Genomic DNA, 26954 nt, shown 5'->3' with positions numbered 1-26954 from the left:
AACACTCTGTGAGTTGAGTGGGGCTGAGAGACTTCAGAGAAGTGTGACTGGCCCAAGGTCACCCAGCAGCTGCATGTGGAGGAGCGGAGACACGAACCCGGTTTCCCAGATTACGTGACTACCGCTCTTAACCACTACACCACACTGGCACAATTTCTGTTCTCATCCTGAGGTAAAGTTCTTAACCCGAGGTACTATTTCTGGGTTAGCAGAGTCTGTAACCTGAAGCGTATGTAACCTGAAGCGTATGTAACCCGAGGTACCACTGTATTGGACATGGACCTTTGTAAAGTAGTAGAGGATAGGCCCCTGCCCCAAGGAGCTTATAATCTGAAATGCAACACAAAAGGAGGGGACTGGTATAAATAGAGGGAACTTATACTAAATGGAGAACAAGGGCTGGGTGATACCTGGTTTTCAACATTTCAGTATATCACCAGCTAAACATGGTGATATACCAATATACTACAATGTCTAAAATAAGGATGCAGCTATGTAGAGGCACTGGCTGGCTTCACAGTTTTTCTCTCATTGTGATTTTGGCATACCACACACACACACACACACACACACACACACATATCATGGTTCGTGGTCTATTGCCAGGTCAGAAATCATGCAACCGATTCACAATATGGCGTACAAACCAGTTTTGGGCGATATATCGCCCAGCCCTGCTGAGAACTTGAAGAGCAGGGGAGAGCGCTTGAGCACATGGCTTGTTCCCGATTATCAAACCATGGTTAGGAGGCTGGCGAAGGCGAGGCCTGAATGCAGCCCCTTGTCTTCATAAAAATGCCCTGCAATTTTGCCTCCTTTGTTTCTTGCTGTGGCAACTGCACTAAAATTTGTGGGCACAGTTTAGCTCTGGCTGCTTCGTACACCTGCTATTGAAAAGAGCGGTTGCGTACGCCCACATGTAACACCGGTGAAAACTGTCTGTGTTGTTCTTCTGAACAGCATCTTCAGCTTGGCTTAAGTGTTGGCTGTTCCCTTCCCATTTTCCTTTTGTGTTGAGCAGGTAAGCGGCAGCAGTTGCTGATTACTTGCAAAGAATAAGAAGGAACAGAGTGAGCCCTTTCACCAGTTGTTCCCACCCAAGCAGTCAAGAGTGTTGCTAGGTCCTTACAGTATTTTGGGCACAGGCCTAAAGACTTCATTTTCATAAAATCTGAATGCTGATTTGTATGTATAGGTGGAAATTCGAAATAACAACTCTCGCCAAAGGCAAACTAAACAGCTACCTCTGCAAATCGCCCCCAAGCAAGTTGTTCAGTTGTCACCCCACCCCAGTATTGGATTTGTGACCATTATGCTCATTTGCCTTCAGTAGACGGCCAGAGAAACACATACCAGAGATAAATCAGTATACCTGAAGGAGCGTCTCCACCCCCATCCTTCTGCCCGGACGCTGAGGTCCACTGCCGAGGGCCTTCTGGCGGTTCCCTCACTGCGAGAAGCAAAGCTACAGGGAACCAGGCAGAGGGCCTTCTCGGTAGTGGCGCCCGCCCTGTGGAATGCCCTCCCATCAGCTGTCAAAGAGATAAACAACTACCTGAAGGCAGCCCTGTTCAGGGAAGTTTTTAATGTGTGACATTTTAATGTATTTTTAATCTTTGTTGGAAGCTGCCCAGAGTGGCTGGGGAGACCCAGCCAGATGGGCGGGGTACAAATAATAAATTATTATTATTATAATTATTACATTATTATAAATCTATTCTCTGACAGCATACAGTCTGCTTCACTGCAGAAGTTGGAGATGGGTACTAAGACCCAGATCACTTCCTCTTAATTTCCTCCTCTATTTATTTCCCAATAGGTTCTGCTCCAAAATCAATTCAGTTCCCCCCTTCCCTCTTCTTTCCTCCCAGCTTATGTCTAGATCAGTGTTTCCCAACCTTGGGTCTCCAGCTGTTTTCGGACTACAATTCCCATCATCCCTGACCACTGGTCTAGCTAGCTAGGGATGATGTGAGTTGTAGTCCGAAAGCTGCTGAAGACCCAACATTTGGAAACACTGGTCTAGATGAAGTCACTTTATTTCCCCAAATTACCGTATTTTTCTGTGTATAACATGCCCCGGTGCATACGACGCCCCCTATTTTGGGGGACCCAAAATTAAGAAAATGGAGGGGGGGAGATTGCCCCTGTGTATAAGACTACCCCCTTTTTAACATTATTTTTAGTAAAAACAACAACACCCTAGTCTTATATATGGAAAAGTACGGTAATTCCTACCCAGGAACAAAGATTGCCTCCATTCAACTTTTCCCAAATTCATTACCGATGTGGAAACACTTGGGGCACATAGGAAAAAATGTTCTCACTGTGGCCAGGCAGATGCCCATTGGCAGGGCCTGAGCATGACAGCACTCTCCACACCTGCAGATCCCCGAATCTGGTGTTTGGAGGCATGCTGCCTCTTAACAGTGGAGAGGGAACCTAGCCATTGTGGCTGGAAGCCGTGGATTGACAGCCTTTTCCTCTGCGAATTTGTCTAATCCTCTTTCAAAGCCATCCAAGCTGGCAGCTGTCACTGCCCCTTGCAGGAGTGAATTCCGTAGTTCGGCTATGCGCCATGTTCTGCAGCATTATTTGTGTCAAGCAAAGCACCGTGCCTTGCCTCCTCTCTGTCTCTGTCTTGCTCGCTCCAAGCTCTCTTTGATATACCACTTGTGGTCTTGCTTTTGATGCTGCTGTCATTACTGACTTGAATAAGAACCACAGACAGAGTTCCGCTTACGCAGTGGGGCTCTCTAGACCCACCCTTTCCCGCTGCAGCCCTCTGAAAAGTGGTCCCTCTGGAAGTCCGAGGGGCTTTCTGCAAGGGTGTGCTTAACAACACAGATCCAGGGGCTGCAGTTGGGGGATGAGGGGAATCGGAGTCCCCCACTTTGCACGAGCAGAAGGCACTTAACTCCTGCTTGGGCAAGGTCTCTTTCGCTACCAAGCCGCTGTCTCCTTTCTGTTCTTCAGGCAGTGTGCTGCAGTATTCTGCTGTACTTCAGAGCTACCCGAGAGTGAAGGCTGCACATCTATTCATACTCATAGCAGTCCATTATTCATCTGAATGTTGCTCCAAGCCTCCGCAAGCTACCCCAACGGCTTTGGAAGGCCATCTCTGTTCTCCTTTTTGCCATTGGTTGCTTGGGAAGGATGTTGCTACCTTTCATGAGTGTTGAGCTCCTTCACTGGTGTTGAGCCAGTGTGGTGTAGTGGTTAAGAGCAGTGGACTCGTAATCTGGGGAACCGGGTTCGCTACCCCGCTCCTCCACATGCAGCTGCTGGGTGACCTTGGGCTAGTCACACTTCTCTGAAGTCTCTTAGCCTCACTCACCTCACAGAGTGTTTGTTGTGGAGGAGGAAGGGAAAGGAGAATGCTAGCCACTCCTTCGGGTGGTGATAAAGCAGGATATCAAATCCAAACTCTTCTTCTCTTCTTCTTCAGAGCCTTTCCTGCAACTTGTCCACAACCCTACTTAAGAGCCAGGCTTTGGGCTGCCTGCCTGTTGGGTTGCTCGTGCTCTTTGCATGCGGCTTTTGCTCTTACCGCCATTGGCTACCTTAGGCAGTACAACTGCACAGATGGCATATAAGCTTTTAAGTATAACGTTTAATAATAATAATAATAAATACTAAATTTTATTTATACCCCACCTTCCCCAGCCAGAGCCGGGCTCAGGGCAGCTAACACCAATAAAATCGCAGTAAAAACATAATAGGGGGAAAGGGGGGGGGAAGGAAAACCCCCCCACCAATTTAAAATACAGGTTAAAATGCAATTTAAAATGCAGCCTCATTTTAAAGTAGCTGATAAATCAAGACCACAAGGGGAGGGAAACTATAAGGGTCAGGCCGAGTCCAAACCAAAGGCCAGGCGGAACAGATGTGGAAAGATGTCAAGTCCTGCAGGGCCCTAGTCTCTTGTAACAGAGCGTTCCACCATATCGGGGGCCAGTGCTGAAAAGGCCCTAGCCCTAGTTGAAACCAATCTAACTCCTTGAAGCCCGGGACCCGCAAAGTGTTGTTATTTGTGGACCTTAAGGTCCTCCCCGGGGCATTTGAAAAAAAAAAGAAACCCTCTGTTTTACGGTGTTGGGGCCAGCAGGGTTGAAAATCTTGCATGTAGGAAATAACAAAGTTGGAAGTATTATTTTGCCAAGTTACTTCTGATCATGTATCTTTTTCTTCTTTTTTTGTGTGTATGTGTGGGGAGAGCAGGATAATGTTTACCATGGCCTGGCCCAAGATGACTAACTCTGTGATGTGACGCACTGGAGGAAATTGCCATTGCTTCAAAGTGATGGTGACCGAGTGGTTGGAGATGCTGATGATATTGAGTCTGACATTGCGAAGGAGACTAGGTTAGGCAGAAGATGAGTCACACGTCTACCAATCGTCTTATCGCAATCAGCAGTAAACTGCTCCTCGGCCCCAGACGAAATGTGGGAGAATGAGGAGGAGGCCGGTTGCTCTTTCATGGTTGTTTTGTTAACTTCCTGCGTGCGTGTCTCTGTTCAGGCTGCCTGGTTTTCAGTCCCAGCTGTGCTGCAATTGGCAAATCGGATATTTTGCCCGTCATGTAACATGGCATCCTTGAAGTTAGTGAAGTGCAGCCATTTTGCTTAACAGCAGCAGCAACAACAACATTTTTTATTATTTGTGCCCCACTCATCTGGCTGGGTTGCCCCAGCCACTCTGGGCAGCTTCCAACAAATATAAAAAGCATAATAAAACATCAAACATTAAAAGCTATTTGTTCCAACCCTGTTCAATGCAGGCATCTTTCACCCAATGTGGGGCTTGAACCTTTTAATGCTGACTGTTAGCTGACATTTGTTGATCATAAAAAGCTTTTTAATGAATGAAAGGCATCACCTATTCTTCGGACAGCATGTTATTTTTACACGGTTGATATTTCAAAAACATTCCTGTTTCTGCACCCTGATAATCATCGTTTCAGTGAATCGTTATTAACACACACATGCCTGGTGTCTGCTACCGGAAAGTTTTAATGTCTTAGAAGAGCATTCTCTCATCCCGGGGCTCTCTTGATATTTTGGATGGCGGCTCTCATCAGCCGAACCAGCCAATGCTTGCTGTTTCATTCCAAACAAATGTACCACACCAAGATGGGGAAGGCTGTCTCAGAGGCACTCATCCAGAGGAGCTAGTGCCTCTCCTAAGGTCCCGTCTGGTCTGGGATGCATGTGTCAAAACGCTGCACGCTTTCCTCCTTCGAAACTTGTTTTTATTGTCCAGAATCAAATGTGTGCAGGTTTCACGGGCAAAAACTTGCTTTGATTGACCAAGATTTCTTGGGTTGTATGGCAACTGTGCAGAAAACACAAAGGCTGCAGCGTGTCAGAGATTGATCAGGTATTTAAGAGGTGAGACGATATTTCAGGTATCCTTGCCCCAAACTGCAGGCCTTTATACACCAAAACCAACACCTTTAGCTTACCCTGATAGCTAATTGGCATAAAGGAGGTCTAAGAAAGGGGTCGGCAAAGTTTTTGTGGCTTGCGCCGGTTCACGGTCCTGCAGACGCCTCAGTGGGCTGGAGTCCGTGCGCATACGCGCATGTTCAAACACTATTTCCGGCACTTCTTCCGGAGCGGAGGAGGTGTGCGCAGCTTCCCATTGGCTGCAAAAACTTCCTGCAGCCAATGGGAAGCCGGCCAGTGTCTCCGAAGGTGGTCCCCACTGTTCTCCGCACTTGTTTAGCACGGTGCATGGGAGCCAACTGAGCGGGCGGTGGGGGGGTCCATGGGCCGGTTAAACGACCCCTGGTCTAAGAGCTGAACATAAAGGTGCCCTCTTCTGGGAAGACAAGGCATTTCCCTCATTTTGAAACTATGTTGTTGTTGTTTAGTTGTGTCCGACTCTTTGTGACCCCATGGACCAGAGCACGCCAGGCACTCCTGTCTTCCACTGCCTCCCGCAGTTTGGTCAAACTCATGCTGGTAGCTTGGAGAACACTGTCCAACCATCTCGTCCTCTGTCGTCCCCTTCTCCTTGTGCCCTCCATCTTTCCCAACATCAGGGTCTTTTCCAGGGAGTCTTCTCTTCTCATGAGGTGGCCAAAGTATTGGAGCCTCAGCTTCAGGATCTGTCCTTCCAGTGAGCACTCAGGGCTGATTTCCTTCAGAATGGAGAGGTTTGATCTTCTTGCAGTCCATGGGACTCTCAAGAGTCTCCTCCAGCACCAGAATTCAAAAGCATCAATTCTTCGGCGATCAGCCTTCTTTATGGTCCAGCTCTCACTTCCATACATCGCTACTGGGAAAACCATAGCTTTAACTATATGGACCTTTGTCGGCAAGGTGAAACTATACTAATTGACTAATTTCAGTCATTTAAAAATAACCTGTATTGTTTCTTGCAGGTGCACGAAGGGATTCTTGGAGATAAATCTGGTGTGAACGCCACAGGAGTCAGTGGCCCCTCAGACAAAACGACTACTGATCTGCGAATATATATGCTGTGTTTCCTCCCTTTTACTGTCCTCTTGGTCTTCATCCGTGATCTTCGGAGTCTGTCTGTGCTCTCACTCCTCGCAAACATAGCCATGGCCATCAGTCTTGTAATCATTTATCAATATGTTATCCAGGTGAGTAAGGACCTGCTCCTGCACTCATTTTTCTTTCCTTCCTCCCAGCGTCACACTTGGGGGGCTGCGCTTTGGCTCGCGGGTGACAATCCATTTTAGCACTGCTGGAAGCGTACACAGAGCTCGGTGTGAAGAGCCCTGCAAGATGCCAGCAAAGGCTAATCCAGTCCACCATTCCTTTCCCCACATCTGGCCAACCAGATGGCAGGTAAAAAGGTAAAAGTTAAAGGACTCCTGGACGGTTAAGTCCAGTCAAAGGCGACTATGGGGTTGCAGCGCTCATCTCAGTTTCAGGCCGAGGGAGCTGGCATTTGACCACAGATAGCTTTCTGGGTCATGTGGTCAGCATGACTGAACCGCTTCTGGCACAACGGGACACCGTGACGAGTGCCAGAGCGCACGGAAATGCCATTTACCTTCCCTCTGCAGTGGTACCTATTTATCTACTTGCACTGGCGTGCTTTCAAACTGCTAAATTGGCAGGAGCTGGGACAGAGCAGCGGGAGCTCACCCCATCGTGGGGATTTGAACCGCCGACCTTCTGATCGGCAAGCCCAAGAGGCTCAGTGGATTAGACCACAGCAAGCAGGGCATAGCCTTGTCTTGCTGCTGTCCCCAAAGAACTGGCATTCAGAACCATGCTGCCTCTTATTCTGGTAGCACTCAGTAGCCATTGTGACTAGCAGCTTCTGATCAATAGCCTTATCTCCTGCAACCGAAAAGGTCTTGGCTTAATTCCCAGCCCACCTTCATTGCATACGTGTAATGAAACCTTCAGCCCCATGTTGTGTGTAGGTTTGGGGGTGGATGGAGATTAGTGAAAACAACAACAGAAGCTGACAGTTCTGAGTGATGCATCCGGTGGATAGCCAGAACCAACACCGCTGAATGACAACGACCTTTTAGTTGACTTGTTCAGATTCACTCATCTGTTTAAAGGTCATCGTGATTCACCACCGCATCTCCATTACTTAGGGAATACAGGGCAATTACCTTTTCCTTTGTGCATTTTTAAGGGTCCGGCGCAGGGGCAACGCTGACCTGTCCATTAGTGAGTCTTAAGGGGCCCAAGATTTCAACCACAGGATTGTGTGCTTCTTGCCTTGCACGGGAATCCCCCTGCCCCACTCCCCAATTATAGTTGGGCGTTTTTAACAGGTAAAATACAAACCTGGCATGTTCCAAACCCACACATTTGGCATGGATGCTACCAGTCTACCTGGAGTAGGGCTGGGTGATGTATTGATAAAGGTAAAGGGATCCCTGACCGTTAGCTCCAGTTGTGGCCGACTCGGGGGTTGTGGCGCTCATCTCGCTTTATTGGCTGAGGGAGCCGGCGTACAACTTCCAAGTCATGTGGCCAGCATGACTAAGCCTTTTCTGGTGAACCAGAGCAGCGCACAGAAACACCGTTTATCTTCCCACCGGAGCGGTACCTATTTATCTACTTGCACTTTGACGTGCTTTCAAACTGCTAGGTTGGCAGGAGCAGGGATCGAGCAATGGGAGCTCACCCCGTCATGGGGATTCATACTGCCGACCTTCTGATCAGCAAGTCCTAGGTCTGTGGTTTAACCCACAGTGCCACCCACGTCCCATCGCGATGTTTAGCTGGTGATATATCATGATGTTGAAAACCAGGACTCACCCAGCCCTAGGTAGAGTATAATTCTGGTATACTAAATAATAATAATATTTTTTTATTTATACCCCACCCTTCCCGGCTTAAAAACTGGGCTCAGTGCGGCTAACAACAAATATAAAACATTGATTGAAGTGCGACTTAAAAACAGCATAAAATACAACATAAAATGCAGCATCAATATCAATAAAATTCAAAAATGACTCCACATAAGTAAAACCTGGCTGCTGGATAAGACCAGTGACCCATGCATCTTGTTCTCGCCAATGAGATATTTATGGGAAACTTGCGAGCAGAACCTGAGCATAATAGCACTCGCCCCAGTCGCGGTTCCTTGCAGCTTCCTTCAGAGGCTTCCTTCGTCCAGCAGTGGAGATTTTTTGCCATTGGGCTGCGCTAGTGCACTCAAATGGCCCAGCTCTTCCACAAAAACTCAATAGTTTCCCACCTACTAACGCACCTAGAAGATGTCCGGATTTGCCTTTTACCTACTTGTATCTAGTTTCCTGGCAAAATTGGGCCTAACTTCAGTTATTCATGCCTTAGGCTGCAATCCTAGCTGCGCTTCCTGGGGAGTAAGCCCAATTGAATCCAGCGGGATTTTACTTCTGAGAAGACACGCTTAGGACTGCAACCGTAGTCGTTTCCAGGTTAGATGGCTGTAGTGCTCTGTATGTGGGGCTGTCCTTGAAGTCTGTGCAGAAACTTCAATGGTACAGAATGCTCTGGACAGACATGTATTGGGTTGGCATAACGGACTACAGAAAGTCAATATTGTTTTCGTTATGATGTTTCTTGCCAGGGTTTATCCATTCCTCGAAAACTGCCTCTAGTGGCTGACTGGAAGAGGTACCCTCTTTTCTTTGGCACGGCTGTCTTCGCTTTTGAAGGAATAGGAGTGGTAAGTGCCGTTTTAGAATTTAAGATTATTACCTAAAGGCAACAGCAGTTGAAACGCATCTCTTCACCATCTTGGGAAAAATAGAATTGGCCTCTGTTTTACTCAAGTGGCCAGAACTAGACCTTCAGGGTAAACGAGACCCCCAAATTTGTGTGTGCCTTTGATAGGGAAGATTCGTCCCACAATTTTCAGTGCATTTCCCCATTGCAAAAAATAAATAAAATAAATCTGATCCTTTTCAGTGGTTGTGTTGTGCCAGGTCAGCAGGGTGCTTTAATCTGTATTGATTGTGCAAACCTAAATTTCCAGTATGCGCTTGAATCACCCCCGCAAAACACTGACAGCCTGGACCGAGAATTGTTGCTAGTGCTTTTCCATGAAGGCACAAGAGGCTTTTATTCTAAGAGAAAGGCTTCAGCTGAGTTGTAGAGCATGCACTCTTGTCTGCAAAAAGTTTCCTGGTTCAATCCCTGAGATCTCTGGGTAGGGCTGGAGGAAAACCTTGCATGAAACCCTGGAGAACTGATGGCAGCTGGAAATAATAATAATAATAATAATAATAATAATAATAATAATAATAATAATATATTTATACCCCGCCCTCCCCAGCCAAGACTGGGCTAACACCAAATATAAAAACAATTGATTGAAATACAGCTTAAAAAACAAGATTAAAGATTGAAATACAGCTTTAAAACAAGATTAAAATACAACATTAAAATGCAGCCTCATTTCAGTGAAAACTCAATCAAAAACTTTTTTGGGGATAAAAACGTCAAGTCTTCACCAAGGCTAACTATCCAGACTGGTCCTACATGGGCCAGAAAAAAGCCAGGGAAGTCCCCAAATAGGAGTTCCAATACAGAAGGAGAAAGGAAAAAAGAAAAAGGGGGAGGGAATCAAATTGATTCCAAGCCAAAGGCCAGGTAGAACAACTCTCAGTCAAATCAGATAGATGATTATGAACAAGATGCACCAATGGCCTGAGCTGGTATACAACAACTTGCTATGCTAAGGGTGCAAGATGGACGCCAACCTTCCTTGCCTAGCCTCCTCCTTTTCTTACCTTTGTGAACTTACCAACTTTGTCAAAGGTTATTAACTCGTCGTTTGCCCCTCGAGCCCAGATCACGTGCTGTGTGCATGCTGTGATGACTTAGAAGCGCTGAGTGTGGCACCGAGTTCAGAATCCAGGTTCCTAAGAACCTAAAAATGACACTTTTTTTTAGTGTTTAGGGCTGAGAATAGCATGCTTCAAAATGTGTGGGCAGTGGAAGAAGCTGGCGGGAAACAGATTGTGCCAGCCTCCCCTTCTCTCGGTGGAAGCAGATGCTGTACCGTAGCTTCCACCGCAGGCTGCAGATTTCTCCTGGAATGAGGGAGAGGGCTTTGCTGTTCCTCCCCCTGGACTCCCTGATAGCAGGCTGGAGCTAGGTGCTACTGTAAGGTCTCCAGAGCAGCTGAGCTCAGGTGGGCTCAGACTCTGCTGGGAGCGAGGCAGGAAGGTGACACTTTAGTCAAAACATTGGAAAGATTTGGGGCCAAAGACTAGAGATGAATGCGAAGTTTTGATCTTTCTGAACTGGAAAGTTGGCAGAAAATGATAGACGATCCTATATGGCAAGGCAAGCAGCCCAGAGTAGAAGGTAGAGAGCATATCAAAATAAATGAAGCAAAATAGCAGAAAGTGCTCCGTAGCGAATAAGAGAAATTGCTTAGACGTGGTCACTTGGCATACCTTACTTGGGGAGCAGAATTTGGATATTAATAATAATAATAAATAAATAAAATTTTATTTATATCCTGCCCTCCCCAGCCGAAGCCGGGCTCAGAGTGGCTAACAACAAGAAAAGTAACGCAGCATTCTAAAATCAATTCATTTTAAAATCAATTCAAAATCAAATTAATGGCAATCATTGGGCTAGAGTTCTGTGTGGATTACCAAAGGAGGGGCTCAGACTGTGCCTTGGCCAAAAGCCTGGTGGAACAGCTCTGTCTTGCAGGCCCTGCGGAAAGATGTCAAGTCCCGCAGGGCCCTAGTCTCTTGTGGCAGAGCGTTCCACCAGATCGGGGCCATGGCCGAAAAAGCCCTGGCTCTGGTTGAGGCCAGCCTAATCTCCGTGTGGCCCAGGACCTCCAATAAGTTTTTGTTTAGCCAGGGTGCAATCCTATGCCCCCTTCAGATGCAAAATACAGAGAGGTCTACTTATGCTTAACACCTTGAGACCGTTCAGAAGCTTGCGAGATCTGTTTTGGAGCCCGGTGATAGGACAGGACTTTAAATTGATGCTCTTTGCTTGGTCCCCATCTTCACTACACATGTAAAGCAGTATTTTAGCACTTTAACTCTCATGGCTTCCCCGAAATAATCCTATGGACTGTAGCTTGCTGTGTGAGACTCCTATTTCCCTCGGGGAGCCTGGGAAGGGTGGTTGGTTGTGAAACCACTGAGGGAACTGCTTGCTTGGACCTCTTCCGTCTCTGTGGGCCTTGGAAGCTGACTCACCTGCTCTCTCCCCTCTCTTGTTTCTGCCAGGCCACATTGCTTAGCAAAACTTCACTGTTGGAATAAGAGGTGCCAGAGCTTAAATGTTGAATCTGTGCCTTTCAACCGACTGCTTCTGTTTACAGGACTTGGCTGCAGCCTTAGGACATGGCTTTAGGCTTAAATTGGCTTTCTTAAATCTTCGTATTTTGAATTGTGTATAGGGGGGCTTGGGGGTGTGTGCTGTCACCGTAGAGTGACGGGCGGAGGTTACCTGTTGCCCTTAACCTTGTAAATGTCATGACAATGACTTGAGGGAGTATTGACAGTAGGAGCTGACAGCAGTGTTGCAGTCTTGTCAGCCTTCTTTAATTCTTTGCATGCAAATTATAAGAGGGGAAGGAGGAAGGGTGGGACGGGAAACTAGGGAAACAAAAGATTTTAATGCGATATATTCCAGCCGTACTTGGAAATAATTCTTATATTTGCACCCTTTTATTTGGGGCTGTTCCAGATACCTGACAGTATCTTGCTTAATATTTTTACAGCTAACTAATAGTAGTAGTAGTAGTAGTAGTAGTAGTAATAATAATAATAATAATAATAATAATAATAATAATAATAATAATAATAATAATAATTTATACCCCTCCCATCTGGCTGGGTTTCCCCAGCCACTCTGGGCAGCTCCCAACAGAATATTAAAAACACGATGAAACATCAAACATTAAAAACTTCCCTAAACAGGGCTGCCCTCAGATATCTTCTAAAAGTCAGATCATTGCCTGATCAACAGTCAAGTGGTACTGCTGCCCTTGAAGAATACTACCTCAATCTGCAGATCACGGCAAGTGGTATATTTTTAATGCCCTCTATAAGTAGAATGGTACGCGGGTGGCGCTGTGGGTAAAAAGCCTCAGCGCCTAGGGCTTGCCGATCGAAAGGTCGGCGGTTCGAATCCCCGCGGCGGGGTGCGCTCCCGCTGCTCGGTCCCAGCGCCTGCCAACCTAGCAGTTCGAAAGCACCCCCGGGTGCAAGTAGATAAATAGGTACCGCTTACCAGCGGGAAGGTAAACGGCGTTCCGTGTGCTGTGCTGGCTCGCCAGATGCAGCTTTGTCACGCTAGCCACGTGACCCGGAAGTGTCTCCGGACAGCGCTGGCCCCCGGCCTCTTGAGTGAGATGGGTGCACAAACCCCAGAGTCTGTCAAGACTGGCCGTTCGGGCAGGGGTACCTTTACCTTTTTATAAGTAGAAAAGTACCAAGTGAGGATTGATCTTCAATTTTTGCTGTTTTCTAACTCCACATCTTTGAGCTGGATTAAATAAGTTCAGGTGGCCTTATGAAGACCACCCCTCCGCAAAGCATGTTAATAGCTAACTTTCACCGTAAATGATTCCCAGCAAAGAGCTATTCCTAGATATTCATATGGGTTAGGTTTCCAGAAAGCGCTAGCCTGCCTGCGAAATTTGCACGGTGTTTGTTCTGCACAGGTGAAGTCTGGCAGATTATCTTTGTAAAGCACTACGTAGGAATACCTTGTTCCTATTTTCTGAACTCATGCTGAGATACGCTTTTAACATTCCTAAAGGCAGCCTTTTCCTGCTGAAAGGAACTCGGTTGATCTTTGCATTCTGTTTAAAAGTGAATGTTTGCAGTTCCCTGCCCCCGCTCCCCGCGAGGTGTTATAGATAATGATGAGCTAAGCAAAAGGAAAACATTTAATTTCTTTTAGATGTGAACCTTCTTTGAATTGTATACCTCTCAAAGTTTCATTTTTTTAAAAAAATGGGGATATCTCTGCTTTTCAGAGAGAACATGTTATTTTGTAGAAAGCAAGCAAGCTCTGGATTTGTTGAGTGGCTGCTAGATTACTTTTTTCTTCTTCCTTCCCTGTCTTTTAAAGAACAGGATTATCATCTTCAAAATGCCACTGACTTGGATCTTGACAGATGATGCAAACAGCCTTATTAATGCTTAGAGTTAAAAGTGAGCGGCCACTTGTCAGAGTTCCCCCCCTTTTTGGACAGCTTTATATTTTATCCCTGCAAACGACGCTCTTTCCTCTACAATCTACATTTATTGGTGCCCTAAGATCAGGGTAGGAGGCTTTCCACTGACAACTAATCTCATGTTACCTGATGTCCACCAATATGTTGTTGGTCTTTTGAGTCTGGTGGTATGCCATGAGTCTGATAAGCCATGAGAACGAGAGAGAGAGAGAGAGAGAGAGAGAGAGAGAGAGAGAGATATGGTGGTGAGATTCACCGAGTGGCCTGGTTCACACATAACGCTAAACCATAGTTCATTGAACTAGTTAGCCAAACCATTGTTTAGTATTATGTGTCCCGTCTGCCTGGCAGCTTAACTATGGTTTCTTCACTTTCAACAGATTAAAACAATGGTTTGTTGGTTTACAGGCCAACTTTAGTTTGACACTGCAAATGAACTAAGCCCCCCTTAACCTTTGGTTTGTTCCCCCTGATGACTTCTGGATGATAAAGTCGTAAGGCAAGAACTGCGGGAAAAAATTGTTGGGATGCGTCCAAGGGAACAGGGGCAATTGGCAGGCCCCCAGCTGGCTCCAGCCCACCGGCCAGCAGCCGGGATATCTCCGGTCCTTGGATCAGCATGTAACTGCGACTCGAGCTTCAGAAACCTTCAGAAGCTGAGCACATAAGCCAGCAGAGTAAACTCTTTGCAACAGAAGGGCAGATAGAGGCTGTGTAAAGCGTATTTGCAGGCATTTTATTCAGCATCAGGACAAAGAAAACATGTCTGCTCTCCTTCATGTCCAAAGCAAGAAGCATAAAAGCAAAAGCTCTACACAGAACGGAAGTTCCCAGCAAGCTGTGCTGGAATGTAAACAGACACGTGACATACAACAACTCCACATATCTTTTAAGGTGGAACGGAATATCGTAACAAAAACAAGCTAAACTTTGGAGAAGCAAACCAGAGCTTGTTTGATCACTTGAGGTTTCTTTAACTAAACCATGGTTTGGAGTTACGTGTGAACTAGGTCTGTGCAGAGGGTTAAATCAATTGAGCCCAGCATTTTAAATGAAGAGGAGGTCCAGTTATGTGTGAAGGAGAGAAAGACTTCATGCAAAACCAAAAATACCTGTTTTGGTTTCTCACTCACCACTGTTGGGTCCCTTCTTGTTTTCCACATAGTATGATCTTCAAGCCTCGAGGAACAGGCTCCCCAGCTGTGGACTGACACACTTAAATCACAATTGCCTTTTAACTGTTTCCCAGCTGTTTGAAAACCACTACAGAAGTGCTCAAAGATGCCTGGGAGATGGTTTAAATGGTTTGTCCTCCAAGTAGAGCCCAGTGGGCTCTCTGCCCCGTGCCTCTGCGGTACAGATGCCATGTGAAATACTCGTGCAGTCTGGCTCGGGAACTGATCAAAGATAAGATGAATATTTGCTATGTTTTTAAGAGGTTATATCTAGGTAAGGTTTACCCTTCCAGCAAGCACCAAGAGTAACTGTAACTTAAGCTGGTTAATTTTATTCCTGCCTCGGGTGCATGGCTCATTTTTCTCAGGCTACCTTAGAATGCATTCCTTATGCATCGCCTGCTTCTCTTTGGACTTCAACTGGATAATCTCATTTTAATGGTTTTTGTGAAAAGTCGTCTTATTCATATGCCTGGAACTGAAATGCAAGAGAAGAATGGGGGGGGGGACCCCTCCTTGCTGTCAGTGCACTGGGTGCGAGGCCAGCCGCATAATGAAATTGAATGCAAACAACAAAATTGGTTTTGGAAGATTATCTGTTAAAAAGAAGAATCCTTTCACTCCCTTGTCAGCGCAGTGATTGCATATCTTAAGGCAAAACCTCCCATTTTTGTAAATGCTGTAGCTCAGGCTTTGCTGTTCCTCACTGCGAAGAGCCTTGTGGCACCTTAAAAAGGGCTTTAATTTTGGCATAAGGCTTCGTGGGCTGGAATCTGCTTCAACAGGTGTGTGAAGTGCAACCCGCAGTGTACCTGAAAATGGATGGGTTGGATTATAACCAGTGCAAATAAACCAGTGCAAATAAAATGCAAAAGCTGCAGACTGGTTCAATACAGTTAGAGCTAGAACACATGCAAAATAAACACAGTGACCTTTTTCAACAGTGCTGGTAAGTGATTGTAAAGCTCTTGAAAGTTCTAGTGCTTACATTGGAATTGGAAAAGTTCAGGTAGTATGTCTGAATGGCTGCTACTAGGTAAATTTAAATTTAATATTGAGGGTGGGGTGGATGGAAAGGGGTGTCACCACAATATGTTGCGTGCATCAGAGCTGTTCCACTTTTGCCCCCCTATCATCTACCGCTTCTTTGCACCCTCAAAATAGGCTACAGAAGGTTGCCCCCACAAGCAGATGGGCTCTTGGGGAGAGGCGAGGAAGGGGAAGTTCCGTTGCTCAGACTCTGCTTTTGGGCTTTCCAATAGGTATCTGATTGACCAATGAGTTTGCAGGATGGTGGATGAGATGGTTCACTAGCCTGATGCAGCAGGCTTTCCTTATGTTCTTCGGAGAGCTTGTTGCATGAGCAAGAAACGCTACAGGAGACGGACTATTGTAGTTTAATATTTTGTTGGAAGCCACCCAGAATGGCTGGGGAAAGCCAGCCAGATGGGGGTGGGGTATAAATAATATGTTATTATTATTTTATTTTATTAATTAAATACATACATATTTGTAACAAAAGAAAATATAAAAGAAAAAGAAAATACATATAACCAAGGGAAAAAATAGAGAATACTTTGTCTCTTTTCATATTTACAGGTATTTATACCTCTATAAAATTTACAGGTATTTATACCTCTATAAACTGCTATTCACAATAAAGGAGTAAATGAAAAGAAAGATATCAGAAAGTAAGATATCAAAGATATCGGGGGGGGGGAACAAATAAAAAATAAAGAAATAAAAGAAAAAGATCATAAGTAATTTTTTTTTTAAGTAGGTAAGAATTCACTTTACATAGCCGTTTCCCATCTATATTTATATTCGATTGTATAATTTTATCTTGTCCTTATCTACCTTAAATAAAATGTTTTGTAAAAGACAAATGAAATGTTTTTTAAAAGACAAATATAATGTTTTTTAAAAGAACAGAGGATTTGACGAATGGTTTATTAAAAATGCATGAGGCAAACAGTGGAAGTCTATTATTATTATTATTATTATTATTATTATTATTATTATTATTATTTGCACAGTGTTGAATACAATTTTGCACCAGCCACTTGTGACCCAAGTTAAGATGCCACGGGTGCCAGGATGGCTGTTCCCTGACGTCTCCACCATCTGGAGGTGCATCCTTGGGTCTTGGCTGTTTCCTTGCACTTGCAACGCATCCTGTAGAATTCTATCCCTTACGTTTTATCTGCTCAAATCGGAATGAATTTCGGGAACCAAAAAGTCGTATTCAAAACTCCCAAGCTGCCTGGCCCCAAAATGGCAACTGGACATTATGTTTGGGTGATTGGTTTAAGGAGCCATTTGGCGCCTACCTTAGTTTGCAACAATGGGTGAACAAAATAGCTCTTCTTTGATGATTCATTCTCGCCTACCTTTCTTCTCTCTCCCGCTTTCTCTTTCTCAGGTCCTCCCCCTCCAGAATAGGATGAAAGAAGTCGACCGCTTCCCCTTGGCCCTCAACATTGGCATGGCGATTGTGATGACCTTGTACGTCTCCTTGGCCACCCTGGGGTATATGTGCTTTGGGGACGAAATCAAAGGCAGCATCACTCTGAACCTGCCGCATGCATGGTAAGCGGAGACATAACTTTGCAGAACTCCAGTGTCCTTCGGGGATCTTAATTCGCCTTCCGCTCCTGAATGCTAATCTGAATGGTACCCATCACTGTGTAAAAAGTGCATTGGGAAGATGATGAGTAGGAAGGTGAGCAGTGGCAGGGGAATATAAGGACAAGGTCAAGTTTTCAACCACGGGACTTGATCAGTGTAGACAACTGTGTTATGGCATAACTAGGACCTGTAATTACCGGAGGGAAGAGCTTGTTGAAGGGTCTGCCTGCTGAATCATAGTTTTTATGTGATTCAGGAAGTGGCTGTGGCTCTATAAAAGAGATTAGTTTTGGAGGGCAAGGGAACAGACTGCGGTCTTACCAGAAACAACTTGTTTCTCCTCCCTGCTGGAATCCTAGCGTCTACCCATCAGAGCCTGGGTACGCGGGTGGCACTGTGGGTTAAACCACAGAGCCTAGGACTCGCTGATCAGAAGGTCGGCGGTTTGAATCCCCGCGACGAGGTGAGCTCCCGTTGCTCAGTCCCTGCTCCTGCCAACCTAGCAGTTCGAACACACATCAAAGTGCAAGTAGATAAATAGGTACCGCTCCGGTGGGAAGGTAAATGGCATTTCTGTGTGTTGCTCTGGTTCGCCAGAAGCGGCTTAGTCATGCTGGCCACACGACCTGGAAGCTGTACACCAGCTCCCTCGGCAAATAAAGCGAGATGAGCGCCGCAACCCCAGAGTGGGCCACGACTGGACCTAATGGTCAGAGCTCCCTTTACCTTTTCCTTTACCCATCAGAGCCAGCTGCCCTTAGAATGACAAAACAGAAGGTGTTCAGTGCCAGAACGGAGCTGAGCTCACAGTTCTTTCATGCAGAAGTCCTCTCCTGCTTAGCTTTCTCCATTTCAGCGTCCTAATCCAGGTAGGGAAAGTCAGCTTGTTGGGAAAAATTGAAGCTGCTGGGAGTTGGAAACCCTTGCCCATATGGCTCAGGGATCTGCCATTTGATCCCAATCCACCTTCTACCCAGTCCTGCTGTAGAATGAAAGGGAAGGAAGGAAGGAAGGAAGGAAGGAAGGAAGGAAGGTAGGTAGGTAGGTGCAGAGGCAAGTATTGTTCTCTCTTTGCCAGCAAAGGGCAGAGACTCGCTTTTCCTTTGCTGCCATCCCAGGCCATAGTCCGAAGGCATATGAGGCAGCCCAACGTCCTGAAGCTAAGCAGGTCAAGGCCTGGTCGGCGTCTGGGTGGGTGACCAGCTAGGAACCCCACGTACTTACTTATTTTTACTCATTCCGCAAAATTTGTACGGTTGTAACGAAAACTCAAAGCGGTTTTCCAAAAAGAATAAAATTGCTAGTGAAAAACAACTACAGTATTTAAAAGATCCAGAAGATCAGTGCTGGTGATCACATTTGTACCAAAATCACAGCAAAAAATAGATTTGATCTTCAGGGGTTTTGCAGAAATGTATTTGTACTACTCTTTAACTATGCAGTTTTCTGGGTCTGGGAGTGAAGTTTAATTGACTAATGTTCTGAATATTCAATCTATTGCACTTCTAGTATAAAGAAGAGAAGCTGGAAACTAATGCTACAGTGATGCTCAAACCTTGTTTGTCCTAATGCTTCACCTAGTTTTTCATCACTCAAAGTTTTTGTCATTTTTAAAAAATAAAAAATAAAAAAGATCCAGAAGAATAATTAAAATAATTGAAAAGCTGCAAACCTGATTTAAAACATGTGCCAACAGTCTATGTGTCTGGATAGGATTGCCTGAACAAGAATGTTTTCTGCATGCACCTTAAGTTCCATGATGGAAGAAAGGCCAGATGTGAAAGTACTAGGTCCCGTCAGGTTGCTTAACCCATGGGGCTACTTGAATTGGTAATTTCTGGCTGTGGCTTTGAGTCTAGCATAGCTGCATAAGTTGTGTCAGGGTTGAGGGCAACCTGTATGGTCCACCTGCCTCCACAAATAATGGAAATTCAGATAGCAAACAGACGTTTATTTCATTTTCTGAACCAAGGTTGGAGACATGTTTCGCTCCAGGAAGCTAAGCTTGGAAACACTCAAGGAGGCTACAGCTGGTCCTAAGGCAGAATACAGAGAGGGTCCCTATGTATAAAAAACGGATTAGCAGTGAGACCTACAAATATGAAAATATACTTGTAATGTACTTCAGAGAACACACATGAATGGAGGACAATAATACTCCTGAACAACTGCCTATAGCTCTATTTTGACTGCTAAGTCTTTTTCAAATATGTCCCAATCGGTCTCAAGTCCTCAGGAAAGGTATTCTGAAGAAACTTTTTTTGTGGGGGATGGGTGGGATATGTCCAAATAATTCTTCTTTGTGCATCAGTGGCTGATAAGATGCCTTTTCACAGAGGAGTAGTTCTTTTTGTTGGAAGGCTGTTCTCTGCAAACCTAACTCTTTGTGTCCCATATTCTCCAGTATTTGATGCTGATATAACAGCTGTAAACTTAGCCAGGAGTTAATCGGCCTAGCATTAGATTAATTTCAGCGGGACTACTCTGAGTTAGCTGAATGCCACCCAGTGTGTTTGCATTTCTCCAGGTGAGAGTTGGGGAAGAAATGATTGGGTCTAGCACTATTTATGTTTCAGTTTTGTATGTGGTTATTGGTTGCTAAGTGTTCTGTTGAAGTGAGAATTGAGTGGCTGGTTGCAAGGAGAATATGGTCGTTGAATGAGTGGGTATGACAGTAAGATTACTGAGTTCCTGATTTGTGTTATCTGCATGTCAGGATGCTTTTTTGTGTGTCATTCACATTCATTAATTTCATTGGGTCTACTTTGAGTTATAACTCAGTTGAATACCACCTCTATTGTATTCTATCAATGTATTCTTGTTTTTAGTTTACATACGTACATCTTTCAGAGATTCATTGCTTGCTTATGTTAGTTAAGGTACAGAATTTTAAGATTACTGTTACTATTAGCTGTTTCAAATGTGAAACACACACACACACACAAACACACTGGCAAGTAGAACCGAATCCAGCTGGAATGAAGAGATTAACAGTCACAAACAAAATCTCCTTTGTTTTTTTGTTTTTTTTTAAAGCTTGCTTGGAAGCAGCTAATAAATCAGCAGTCAATTTTAATTTAATACTTCTTAAAATAGTTTCCGAATATGGAGACATTTTTCTCCTGAATGCTTTTTAGTGCCGGAAATATGCTTACTCTGTTAGAATGGAGAGTTTTGCTCGAAGTCAGCTTGTACCGTCATCAGCTTAGAAGTCTTTGTGAAGTTATTTCTTTTTCAGGTTAAGAATCCTAACGAGCTTTCTTCTCCTTCTGCATTCTGTCCTCTGTCCCCTTGCAAACGACCTTGGATCTACCTTTGCCCTATGGCAGGGGTGGCCCAAGACGTTTTGCCACCTGAGGCGAAATGGCCTGCCGCCGCATGACGCTCTCCTTGAGGAAAAGCCCTCTCAGAGTCTCACCTCCTGGCAGTGAGGCTTTGCGAGGGCGCGGCAAGAGGCCACGTGTTCCCCAGAGCTTTGCCACCGGTCCCACACTGCCATGAGGGGGCAAAGCTGGCCAATGAAATACCGTGCTGCTCTTCCACTACCACTTTCCTTACCTGGGTTGCTTCTGTGGCGGATGGGTGCTGCCCCTTGAATTTCTGCCGCCTGAGGCAGCTGCTTCATCGCACCTCATGGATGGACTGGTTTTCCCTAGAGCTATCTATACGTGTGCCATGCTTGTCTAGTCCATCTGATTTTTGTTTGCCCTGTTGCAACAATCTGCCTAGATCTGTGCTGTACCCATGGCCAGATTTAGGTTTGATGAGGCCCTAAGCTACTGAAGGTAATGGGGCCCTTTATGTGTCCAGCTGTCCTTTGTCAACAACAAATGGTCGCTGTTTTTGTGTTGAATATATGCTATATGGTAATTTATGGACCTAATAAAGCCATTTGCACATGTTTCCATGCAACCAGTCCATGCAGAATGGAGGCACCCTATATATAGAAACAAGCAAACCAGTGATATTTTAGGGAGCAGGCTAGCAGGCAGGGCCCATGACTTACATCATAGGAGCCTGTTGTTGTTGTTGTTTAGTCGTTTAGTCATGTCCGACTCTTCCTAACCCCATGGACCAGAGCATGCTCTCTTAATTCGTTCTGGAGGTCCATTCTTAACCTGAAACTGTTCTTAACCTGAGGTACCACTTTAGCTAATGGGGCCTCCCGCTGCCGCCACGCCGCCACCGTGTGATTTCTGTTCTCATCCTGAAGCAAAGTTCTTAACCTGAGGCACTATATCTGGGTTAGCGGAGGCTGTAAACTGAAGCGTCTGTAACCTGAAGCACCTGTAATTTGAGGTACCACCGTACATGCCTGGGTACGCTTGCTAGACCAAAAAAGGTCTTAGCAGCCGGTGAAAACAATACCTTGAAGGCAGGAACCTTCCTAATACCAATGGGCAGGGAGTTTCAAAGCGTAAAAATAAAAATAATTTATATGTCGCCCATCTGACTGGGTTGCCCCACCCACTCTCAGCGTCTCCCAACACATTAAAACACTAAAAGATTGATTTCTTCCGAGTGCAAATGAGTATTATGTGGCATTTGTAAAAGTGCCAGTTGCACAGTTCTTAGCGGTCAAATGGGCAGATTTGTAGTGAGGTGATCCTTCAAGTAAATGCTTGGGCAGGTGCTTAGACTACTCTTTGTGAAATTGCGCCTTTCCCTCGAAGCAGACTTGTTCATCGTATCCTTCTGACCAGCGTGAGTTTTGTTCAAACGTGTGGCTTTCTCTCCTCCTCCAACAGGTTGTACCATACGGTCAAGATTCTCTACTCTTTTGGGATTTTCATTACCTATTCGATTCAGTTCTACGTCCCGGCTGAGATCCTCATTCCGGCCGTTGCTTCCCGAGTGCAGCAGAAGCTGAAGCTGTTCTGCGAGATGGCGGTCAGGGTTCTCTTGGTCTGCTCAACCTGTAAGTACGAGGCTTTGTGCAAGGCAGTCCTCCCCAACTTTGTGTCTTCCAGATGTGTTGGACCTAACTTCCAACTTCTGCCATAGCTGCACGCAACCTCTCTAGCTGGGAGAGGCTGAACGGGGCTATGGCTTCTTTAGCCCCGTGTAACCTCTCTGGCAGGGAGGGGCTGCGCACGGCTATGGCAATGCCCCCACCTCCCGCAAAAGCCCACAGGAGCCGCGCACCCTTTAAGGAGCGTGCGGCTCCTGTGGGCTTTTCTACGAGGAGGGAGAAGGGACTGACTGGCCCCATCAGTCCATTCTCCCTCCTGAGGAAAAGCCCTCAAGAGCTGCACGGAGCTTGTGTGTGGCTTTGGGGGGGGGGCTTTTCCTGCCTGCCTCCCCCCTGCATTCACTCCATTCATTTTTGGAGGGGAAAACGTGCATCCTATAGAGTGAAAAATACGGTACCTTTTTGGGTTTCCCTTGACAAGCAGTAAGTATCTTAGGCAGTGAGGAAAGGGTTCATTGGCGCCTGGTGAATTTAGGATTTAAATTGCATTTACTGATATTTGACTCAACTTTAAGCCCCCCTCCATAAAGTAGCCAAATGCCCACATATATCCTATGAACACAGACACATCAAGGAACGTATCTGAATTCATGTGATTTGCTGTTATCTTTTGGCCATTGAGATGTTTCCATGCAATGTTTGCAGCGTGCCGTTATAATGTCGTCCTGCTCTGAGCTTAAAGCTAATTCAGTTTTAAACCAACCTTGCAGCTTTGTGGATGTGTGTACTATATCCATGTGACCTGGATTCAGTTTTCATTTTTTATATACGTATAACGAAACACCAGTACCCCATAATTTGCAATAATTATATATAGGTAGATGCACAATAAAAACCACATTTAAAAAAATTTAAACAGATCACCAGCTCATGTGGAGCTCTTCAAGGAGAGCCTTGTGTAGAGTTCATTTCACTGGTTCAGTCTGGAAGATTCCAGTGTGTGGATCTGCTGTGGCTAAGCTTTCCCCATCCAAGAAGGCCCATCAGGATTGATAAAACTAAGATGCTCAGCTCAAACGAGAGAGAGAGAGAGAGAGAGAGAGAGAGAGAGAGAGATGTGATAATTCGTAGGAATTCTACAACGGCTCTTCTGCTGTTCCCCTTGTTGCTCATCTGATGGTGCCGTGTTAAATAAGATAAAGGCTCGATCATGACTTCTGTTCTTGCAGCTGGGCAATTGGCACAGTCATGAAGCCCTTTGAAGAAGAGGTGCCGGTCAAGTATCTTTCCACTTTGCATTCAAACTGTTCTGGTTTATGCGCAGCTTAACTCGATTATGCTGTGTGCATTTGTGTCAAGATGATTTTCTAGGGAGACGTGATTGGATTCGGCATGGGAGGAGGGAAGCTTTTACCTGCTGCGTAGGCCGTCAGATACACCCAGATGCGTCAACAGCCTCTCCAAACCACCAGTGATGCAACCAAAGTTCAGGCGTGCGTGACGTACGAGCCTCACCTTGCGCTGCCCTTTTTTTTCTTTCCAAAAGGAACGAAGGAAGATCAAGGGCAGTTAATGCATAATCCATACATTCTGCCCAAGGCCTTCACACTGTTGTAAATGGGAAGGGAGCCAAATTTTATTTATTACTCATTTAATTTATCAGCTGCCCATTGCTGGCAGTTCTCTGGGTTGTGGGTGAGGGTGAACAGCAACATTATAAACCGTAAGTGCATAAAATGCAGCTGGAACGAAGGAAACCCTGCAGCTATAAGATCAAACAAACTGGGTTCGTTAGAGCAAGAGGAAATTAAAATAAACAAGGGACAGCACAGAAGCTAAACCCATTGTAAAGCTAAAATAATGTTGGACCCATAGCACAGTAAAAAGCTCTGTATCTGGTGCCAGAAATGCACCAGTCAGAGCCAGGTGGTCTTCTCTGGAGAAGACATTCCATAACTGAGGGGCCACCACCGAAAAGGCCCGAACACTTAGCCAGCCACCATTCCTCATTTGGTACTTGGGATGGGGACTCAGGCAGTGATCTTACAGCATAGGAAAGGGCAGAGATGACACTGAGCAGTCTAAACTGAATTGCGAACTGCAGAACTTATGGCCAAAGTAACTGAGCAGTATCCAGCTAACTTGTTCCATCAGCAAAAGGATTACTTCTTGTGCAGTAGAACTCTCCTCCCTCGCTCCCTGTTTGTGCCCCCACCCTCCTCAGATCTGTTCCAGAGCATTGGGGTATCCCTTAGAATAGATTATGTGGAATGTGGAGGGGTTTTTTTTGCTGTGCTGGCAGTAATCCTTGCGCTGATGGAATGAGTGAGTTGGATGCTGCCAAATACATGTGTAGCACATTTCATTAGCGGGTGCACCGAGCAATTTAATATTATTATTCAACAAAGGAACAAGGGAGGTGAGCGGAAGCAACAAGGCAAACTAGGAGAAATTATGGTGCCTAATCTTCAATGTGTTTGCTGGGATAAGCTCCCTGTTGAAATATCTACATGGCTGTCAGTGAACATGTGTGCTGCACGCATTTTGCATGAGTAGAACACCAGAGGGTGCCAAGAATTTATTTTCTATCCTCTCCCCTTCTGTCTGCCTCCGTCGCGTGCTCTCTCTCTCTCTCTTTGTGCCTGCCCCCCAAATATCTTAACAGTTTGCTCCAGATGCATTTCACGGTGATTTGATTTGAACCCTGCATTTGAACCCTGAAGCCTTTATCTGTGTAGCAGGTTTGACTGACTTCCAGGCAAGTGCTTCAGAGATTTCTTGCCATAAAGATCCTAAACTGCAGAGGCAGTTGGGCAGTCTCTTCTGAAAGTTGGTTTTTCACGAAGGTGGCACAGCTTCTGGTAACCATCATTTTAGCAGCACAAGGAGAGGAATTAAGGGTAGTCTGTAAAACCTAAATCAGACATACCAATAACACGCCCAGTAGCCGCTGACAGCCAAGGCAGCAACCAGTCAAATGTCCACCCTATGCACTATGCATGTATAAGACGACCCCCACTTTTTAGCATAATTATTAAAGGAAAAAAACCTAGTCTTAATACTTTGTGCAAGTAAGCAGATGCCTGGAAGCACCTTATTTATTTGCTCCTCCAGCCATGATTTCTCAGTATTATGTTCTTCTTTCTCATCGTCGTAATGCTTACAGACCTTGCTTGCCCACTCCACCATTTAATATTATTTGCTGATGCAATCGGCGTAAATTTTGTTTATGATCGGTTCACATGGAAAGGCTACAGCTTGGTGGTAGAGCATCTATCTGATGTGCATGCAAAAAAGTCCAGGGTACACGTATGTCCTGTTTTCCAATGCTCTTTTCACAAAGCAATGCCTGTTTGTGTTATGAAACTGTGACTTTTTGACTAGTATGTCGCACTGAATTTCATTCACACCAATGGGCATAGTGTAGCAGAACAACAAACGTCATTGAACAACATTGCTGTGTCCGCCCCCCCCTTTCTGCGCATGTAATATTTCTCCATGAGACATTCACGAAAACAGCAGGAAAGAACTGTATGCTGGGATACCACCCCAAATTCTGTCACTTTACTCTTCTCATTTTCTGGGTTAAGGGGGCTGCAGATGTGTCCCACCCCCCAGAAGCAATTAACACAGAAATCCACACTACACTTCTCCAATATTCTGCTGGATTTCTGGGAGTGATTCTCATGTCGCGTGAAACTGCAAATATTATGCGGAAATTAAGAGTTAGAGAAATGTTGGGGAAACTGAATAAACATCTATGTGAATGCAGCCTTAATCTCATCAGTGTTTGGATAGGAACTCTGTCTGCTACTTTGTCTTGACGTTGTAGAAGACAGGCAGGATGTAAATGTGATAAGTAAACCGAGAGATTTATTGTTTCAGAAAGGGAGATGTGGGGAAATGTTCGAGACTCCCTTCCCCCCATAAAAATCCCCACCACTACCATGAATCATTCACATAAAGTATGCAAAACTTAACTAATTGTACTCCCACCATCTCTTTATTTAATGCGTCTTGAGAGTACTGAGTTCGGTAATTCTCTGTGCGGTTCTTATGAATGTTGCAAGTATGCTCCGAGCCGGGGGGGGGGGCAGGGCGGAGAACTATCTGAAAAGTATTCTGGTAGAATTTTGTGCATGTTCAGCAAGCAGGTGTAAAATTATTTTTGCAATTGTTCTGTGTTTTTATACTAATATTTTGATCTTATCGGTTGAATTGTGGATTGTTTTATTTTCCGGTTTTTATTTGAACTGTAGTGGATTCTCCTTTGCTGTGGACTCTCCTTCCTTGGAGATTTTTAAGCAGAGGCCGGGTGGCCGTCTGTCAGGGATGCTGTAATTGGGATTCCTGCTTTGCAGGGGGTTGGACTAGAGGACTCTCAGGGTCCCTGCCAACTTTACAATCTTGCGATTTATTTATTTGGAGGTAGTTGTGATGCACGCTTCACCCAAGGTTATGAGGGTGGCACAAAACAGACCTAACGATGACAATTAACAAGAAAAAATTAAACAACATCCCTTTAGTAACTGGCTGGCTGGCATCCATCTGTCTTGTGGGAGAATGGAAGAATGTGCCTTTGGGGT

At 45.3% G+C, this 26954-nt stretch overlaps 1 protein-coding gene across 6 annotated transcripts in view; it reads left to right on the top strand.

The window, feature by feature from the left end:
* Nucleotides 1-26954, top strand: part of SLC36A4 (solute carrier family 36 member 4) — a 109395-nt gene that overhangs the window by 20812 nt on the left and 61629 nt on the right. For all 6 annotated transcript variants that reach the window (XR_014218754.1, XR_014218755.1, XM_082219401.1 and 3 more), the window contains exons 7-10: nucleotides 6389-6613; nucleotides 9058-9156; nucleotides 17251-17417; nucleotides 22205-22374. Coding sequence is in view for 4 of the 6 variants with exons in the window: in XM_082219401.1 (XP_082075527.1) it covers nucleotides 6389-6613; nucleotides 9058-9156; nucleotides 17251-17417; nucleotides 22205-22374 (661 nt within the window). In the remaining 2 variants the exon portion in view is untranslated. The remainder of the gene's footprint in view (nucleotides 1-6388; nucleotides 6614-9057; nucleotides 9157-17250; nucleotides 17418-22204; nucleotides 22375-26954) is intronic.

Source organism: Podarcis vaucheri (assembly GCF_965113315.1).
Source record: "Podarcis vaucheri genome assembly, chromosome: 4".
NCBI classification, from domain to species: domain Eukaryota; kingdom Metazoa; phylum Chordata; class Lepidosauria; order Squamata; family Lacertidae; genus Podarcis; species Podarcis vaucheri.
Note: the sequence above shows the minus strand (reverse complement) of the source record. Positions and strands in the feature narration are given on the sequence as shown.